The sequence below is a fragment of the Pinus tabuliformis genome, chromosome 3_2 (genome assembly GCF_031772625.1).
Source record: "Pinus tabuliformis cultivar Carrire ecotype Pingquan chromosome 3_2, CPIR1, whole genome shotgun sequence".
Lineage (NCBI taxonomy): Eukaryota > Viridiplantae > Streptophyta > Pinopsida > Pinales > Pinaceae > Pinus > Pinus tabuliformis.
In genome coordinates this window covers 1228332729-1228339663 of record NC_142302.1, presented here as the reverse complement: position 1 = coordinate 1228339663, position 6935 = coordinate 1228332729, and the positions used below count along the sequence as shown (strand labels likewise).

The window sequence follows — 6935 nt, the reverse complement described above, 5'->3', positions numbered from 1 at the left end:
ATACCATAGAGATTCTTGCTTTTGTTATAATACCATAAGTCAATACCATAATTTATCAATACCACATGCTTGATATGACATGCATTGATATGACATTTTCTTTAATTAATTTGAAATAAATTAATTAAAAAACATAATTAATTTGGAAATTAGTCTTAACCTTTCATACTTGATATATACATATATAACTATAAATATTTTAACACATTCCATGAAAATTAAATCTCCACCCTCCATTAAAATTATAAATAATTAAATTAAAATTATAAAAAATTTAAATCAACAATAATGTTACTATGTTCCTGTTTATGTCCTTGCGAATATGCTGTGATAGGATAAACCAGTTCTGCCATGATCATCCTGTCTATCCCCTGCCCTTGCGAATATACCTAAGGGCGTGTATAGTTCTTTCATTAAATTAAATACATGCCCCAGCGTATCATTTATTGTTGTCGCTACGAGATCAAGAGCAATCAAATGGCCAGTTATTGGAGTCCGTGCCACAAAGTGGAGTGTCAAGGGGCAGTATGGCGTTACGGTGTATAGAAGGCAACTTGGGGATCCGCATCTGCTTTAGCTTCTTGCACTTACTCCCACCCAACCCACAAACGTCTATTCAGCATCTTGCCGGTGTCTTTAAATTTGATTACTCCTTTCTTTCGCATCGCTCTCCGGAGGGAAATGTCTCTCGCGTACGTTTTGACAGCGGAGCAACCGCACCAGAGAACGCAGATTACAAGTGCAAACATGAAAACTGACAGATTCCAGCTGCCCAACGTCTGTGCTGGCCCTCCTCCATTTCTTCACCTCCGCTCACAGTCCATCAAACCCAATTGTGTCACGGATCCTCTCAACGAAGCTGTTAGGGCAATGTTATGTGGAAACTTACCCATGCCCACCGACCATTGCAACACCAGTAGTAGCGACCACGACATCGAGTCCGAAAGGCTTGCTGACACGATATTTGGTGTTAATAAATCTTTTGGAGATAATCATATTAGAGAAAGTTTTGCCGCCGAGTTTCCAACCATCCCGTTTGGTTCATCGTCGGAACAAAATCAAGATGAAGCACAGGGAGAGTGCTCGCCTTCTAGCTGTATTGATGAAGATTGCCAAATCGACGCGGAGGACTCAAATACTAGAGATTTTAATGCGCTTTTCAGGGAACAGCTCTGCCAGATGTTGGAGGTATATAAATCATAAGCTCTTTTCAGAATTGAGGTTCCGTGATCTGAATTGAATTTCAGTTTCTTCTCTCACATTCATCACATTGATAATTTTTTATAATTTTTGTGCCGAGTTTTGAAATTATCCTGTCTGATTCATCGATCTGTCTAGAAGATGAATGACACATGATGATTCTAAAGGCAGTAAAAAATAAAAAAATGGATCTGTTCTTGTTGTCAGATTCCTTAGACTAGGGTTTAAAATGTATCAACCAACATTTCTGTATGTGCAGGGTGTTTGCTCCAGCAGCAGCACTGCATATGCAATCGAAATGAGTCTGCTGCTAGATGCAGAGAAAGCTGTAGCAATGGACAGGGAAACTGTACGGCTTATCGCTGCTAAGAATGTGGAGCAGAACAGTAGATCACGCCGTTTTGTAATGAAATATTTGCGATTCGCAGGATACGATGCAGCCGTCTGCAAGTCTCGTTGGGAGAAAACAATAGCATATCCTGCAGGTCAGTCAGTCTTCTTTAAATAGAATTGGGAATATATATAAGTGCAGCTCAAATAGATTTATTTGCTGCCACTCTTATGCATTATTTAAAAGCACCTCTGATCTGGTTTGGATGTACAGGAGATTATGAGTTCATTGATGTGGTTTTCGAGGGATCGAAATTGAGAAACGAGCGTTTCTTCGTGGACACCAATTTCAGGGAACAATTCGAGATCGCCCGACCGACTGAGGAATACAATGCGTTGCTTGGACAACTTCCTACTTTGTTCGTGGGGAGAGCAGACAAATTATTTGGGATCATTAAAGTGATGTGCAACGCAGCCAGAAGATCGCTGAGGGAGCGAGGAATGTGCATTCCACCGTGGAGGAAGTTTCGTTACATGCAATTCAAATGGGTGGGTCCTTATCGGAGGACAACCAAACCAGCTCCAGCTGATTCGAGGACTGAGCAGGGCACCTGCAATCGGCACTGTGGTTTATTTCATTTGCCTTTATCTGTCATTCCGCTGAAGGCCACGGGATGGGATGCCAGCGTCGTCCACCCTATAGAGAAGGGCGATCAGAATGCCACTGACAAAAATCTGCCGGCGAAATCAAAATATACAAAGCAATGTATGGTCGGCAAAGAATCTCGTGATCGTGATCGTTTTTTGAGGAGAGGGGAGAAACATAGAGTTGTGAAAAAGATTTCAGCGTTGGCGACAGCCTTGGCAGACGCTGGGCTGACAGCCTCGGCAGACGCTGGGCTGACAGCCTCGTCCCCTGTTTCGAATAGGACCTGTGACCTTCGTTAAAAGAGAAACATTAAAATTTAATATTCAATAAAACAGGGAACAGTTAAGTTACAATAAGCTATTATAATATTAGGGTTGAGCAAACACATCATTTTGATTAAAATATGAAAAAGAAAAAAACGCATTTATGAAAAAAAAAATATTCTTAAATTCGGGTGTTGTCATGAAAATTCTGGGCTCCAACGTTACTTTATACTTATGCTAGACCTCTCGATTTGGCCTTTTATATTTTAACTGGTATATTATATGTAAATTCTTTTCATTTTACTCAAGGATATCATTATTATCAAGTATTATCTTATTCTTATCTCTATAAGTGAGATATTTATTTATCTTGAAGTAATCACTTTATCGTTTAGTTTTATATGTTAAATATAATGCATGGAAAATATCTTATAATATTTTCTTATTCTTATCTCTATAAGTGAGATATTTATTTATCTTTAAGTAATCACTTTATTGTTTAGTTTTGTATGTTAAATATAATGCATGGAAAATATCTTATAATATTTTCTTATTGGAAAAATATTAAGTGCAGATAGTTACATAATATTAAATAGAAAAAGTGAGTAAAAGGGTTTGTTTAATATTTATAAAATTATAATAAAACATAGATTATTTATCTAATCCTTATATATTTTATGAATCACATTGTTTAATTTATTATTTAATTTTATGGGTTTCCATCGAATAATTTTGTTTTTGCGTGTTCAAAATATTTCACCATATTTTAAAGCGTATTAATTATAATGGGATTCTAATATATGAAAAAACAAAGAAGTTTAATCTTTATGAGATATAGTTTTATGAGATATGGTTTTATATAGTGTTTTAAAGAAGATTAAATAGAAAACTAATATAAAATATTATATAAATATTTGTTTTATTGTGTTATTAAGTATAATAATTTCAATTATAGTATTAGAATATTTTATTATAAGTTTTATAAATTAATCTAATTTTGTGGTAGAGTGTATTTAAAATACAGAATTTGAATTCCATCATAACTCAAATGAATATCATTATATTTCAAAGTTCTAAGATAATTTCAATTATTTTACATTTTTCTTTTAGGTTAAAAACTGTCATATCAATTAATTTTATTCAATTTTTTTTATATTTACTTTCTTTCATTCTTTTGTGTTTATGATAGATTTATTTCCTTATAATCTTTTTAATCTCAATGCTTATTGTATTTATCTTTTGAAAAGATGAAATGTTGGAGAAGTTTTATAAACTTCCATTTTTGGACCATTACAACTTTCTGCATTATGTAAAGAAATCCATAATTTTCTAGAGTGAACATTTTCAAAGTTATGTTTGTTTTGTTTTTTTCTTCAAAGTTATTATAGAATGTTTAAAGCCCATCATTTGCGAGCTTGCAATGATTTTTACACATTTACAAAATTTGATCTTTTTCATTTTATGCAGTTATTTTCAATTTTGTAATCTCTGTTTTTTTAATATTTTGATTCATATCATAATTTTGAAAATTTTGCATTTTACATTAAGCTGCGACATGGCACAAACTTCCTCACATTTTAGTCTTGACAACATGGATGCAAGTAGGATCTAGTAATTTCATTTTTTGTAATGTAGTGTTATTTCACGTTTCTTCAACAAAGTTGTAAATTATACCTTATCTACAAAAATCCATCACTTCTTTTAAAAATATATGCATTTTAAATTATTGTGAAACATCCCATAAACAAAAAACCTCAATTAATTTGAGTGTTATGTAGCTACTACAAGACAAAGATTTTCTAAATGCACTTATAATTGTATATTCACATTAAATAATAATACAATATAAATAAAATAATCTATGTTTGCAAATAGCTAATCTATCTTGGACTGACAATCTCTTGGTTGAGTGAATATCTCAACCACGCACCAATCTAGGAAGCTAACTGGTTGGAGAGAATCTCTCAAAGAACCAGACCTCAACAAACTCCGAACGAGTTGGAACATACTCATTCTAGAATTGATGAGCACACCAAAGACAAGTACCAATTATATTTTTGCAAGTCCCCCCTTTAATGACTACTTGCCTTGATATGAATCAATAAATTCTAATTGTGGTCTTTGTGTTTAAAAATATGACAAGAATGAATATGTTGACGTCCGTATAAAGGAACAACCTTCTACCGTAATGCATGAGTACCAACCACTGCAATCGCCAGTCTACTAGGATTCCCTTCGCATACATGGTTCAGTCAACCATTATCTGCATACATGTACCTATACCGGAAAAACCCCCTCCATCATTGTCATCACGGGTTTTCTCGAATTACCCGTAACCATGTCTTGGTTTTATCGGCTTACCCTAAACCATGCTCAGGGTTTTGTCGGCTGACCCTAAACCATGCCTAGAGGAATTTTTATCCACTTCACTCTCACACGTGGCTTTTAGCTTATCAAAACCCTACACTGCAAAGTGGTTTCTGGCTTACCACAAACCTGCACTTCCAAAGTGGTTTTAAGATTACCACAAACTTTATGGGGGTATGAAAGTCTCATGAGGCTTACATTACACACTCCAACTCATGGAGATACAAGGTACATACTTTCAAAAATACACTACAAAACATCATAGACTTTCTTACTAATAAATGTATGTGACACATAATACACCATCATCATGAGTCTATTCCACAAACTCACAAAAACTTTAATTTAGTTGTCCATCATCCTTTAATCTCTGATGTAGCTCCAATCACTATCTTCTGATGTCATCTTCAATGTCATGCCTTCCTCGTATCTGGTAATCCATAATTTATGCAAATAAATATGTCTATTATTGAAATGACCAATTCCAACATAGACTCAAACATATGACAATAGTTGACCAGAGTGATTGTCAAATATTCAATCAGGAAGCAAGAGGAGGATCACGGGCGGTGAAGGCACAATGGAAGCAGATAGGATTTTAGTTCGACGAGGATTTTTCCATGGATGGGCACAGAGGAGGGGGTTCCACCCCCTCCTACAAAGAAGCGTTGATCAACAAAAGCAAAAAACCTCCAGATAAAGGCAGGAGTAATGGGGAGGATGGAAGGAAAAATAGGGAAGAGGAAGCAGAGGAATCCATATCGATGGAGAATGATAGCACAAAAGACAAGGAGGAAAGTGACAAAAAACGAGGAACAAAAGACAAAATTCAGAAGGGACTGTGTAAACCCAAGGCTGAATTCACTCGAAGAGTAGTTTTAAAGAATCCTGAGTTGGAGGCGCAAAGGGAGCAGATGCAGACTTTTGCAATCATATGCAAATTCATGGGACTAGGGCCAACTGAAAAAGCATTACAATCTTGGATCAGATAACACTGGAAACCGAAAGGAAGCATTGATATTCATCTAGGGTCCAAGGGTTTCTTCACTGTGGTGTTCACCAACATTGAGGATAAAGACAAAGTGTTTGAAGGCGGGCCCTACTTTTATGCAGCAGCAGGGCTCTATATGAGGCCATGGAAGATGAATTTTGTTCGGGAGAAGGAAACCTTCACTTCAGTGCTGGTATGGGTAAGACTCTACTCTCTACCTCTTGATTATTGGCAAATAGAATCGCTAGATGCCATAGGCAATAAATTAGGAAAGTTTGTCAAAGCTGCTGAAGCCACTAGGAGAAGAAAATATACTTCCTTTTGCTAGGATCTGTGTGGAGATGGATCTATTTGGAGCTCTACTGGATGAAGTCATCTTGGAGGTTTTGATGAGGAATGGGTACAGATAGTAGACTATGAGCATATTCCATTTAGATGTCGTAGATGCCATGAACACGGACACCTTTTAAGAGACTGTCCTCTCAGAAAGAAAAAAACAAAAGAAACACTAACACAATGAGAGATACATATGGTTTTCAACAAGTAGTTCACAAAGTAAAAAATAGCAAAAAACGGCCAAAACAACACCAAGTGGGAGGTCAAAAGGCCAGTTAGAATCAGTTCCATGTTCTCAAAGAGGAAGAAGAAATAGTAGGAGAAGATAAAGTAATGAAGGAAGGATATGAAAGGAGGGAAAAGGAAGAAAATAATGAACAAACAAAGGAAAATGAAAAACAGAAAGGAAAAATGATGAGTGTTTCAGAACTGGAAATGGATCAGGAGATGAACCAGAGTGAGATGGAAATGGAAGACAATGAGCGACAGGAGATTCTGGACAGAGAAAACCAATATCTAGAAGGGTTCTTACATCAGGGAACTACAAGTGGGGTAGAATCACTATCACAAGAAGAGATCATTAGAATTCAGCAGTTATTCGTATGTAAAACTCAGGCCAAGGGTTTGGAGGAAGTAAACAACATTGATAAACAGAGGAATGAAGGAGTGAAAGCAGTAAAAATAACTTCGAGGTTCGCACCGAGATATCCTTGAAAGAAAAGAGGAAAGGAAAAGCAGGACGGGCTTCTGATGGAATGCAAAAAACTCATGGTAGACTCAGGTAAGATGAAAGATCTAA

The 6935-nt window shown here is 35.9% G+C and overlaps 1 protein-coding gene across 1 annotated transcript; it reads left to right on the top strand.

The window, feature by feature from the left end:
* Positions 1–681: 681 nt before the first annotated feature.
* On the top strand, positions 682–2478 carry LOC149185174 (uncharacterized). The gene is made up of 4 exons (XM_089415576.1): positions 682–969; positions 1021–1188; positions 1460–1685; positions 1805–2478. The coding sequence occupies exons 1-4, from the start codon at positions 682–684 to the stop codon at positions 2476–2478; spliced, it is 1356 nt and encodes a 451-aa protein (XP_089271702.1).
* Positions 2479–6935: the final 4457 nt, after the last annotated feature.

What these genes read in the sequence shown, in the direction of transcription:
- LOC149185174 (XM_089415576.1), top strand. Translation starts at nt 682, where the DNA reads ATGTCTCTCGCGTACGTTTTGACAGCGGAGCAACCGCACCAGAGAACG. An exon ending in AGCTCTGCCAGATGTTGGAG is followed by an intron (nt 1,189 to 1,459) that starts GTATATAAATCA and finishes CTGTATGTGCAG; the next exon opens with GGTGTTTGCTCCAGCAGCAG. An exon ending in AACAATAGCATATCCTGCAG is followed by an intron (nt 1,686 to 1,804) that starts GTCAGTCAGTCT and finishes TTGGATGTACAG; the next exon opens with GAGATTATGAGTTCATTGAT.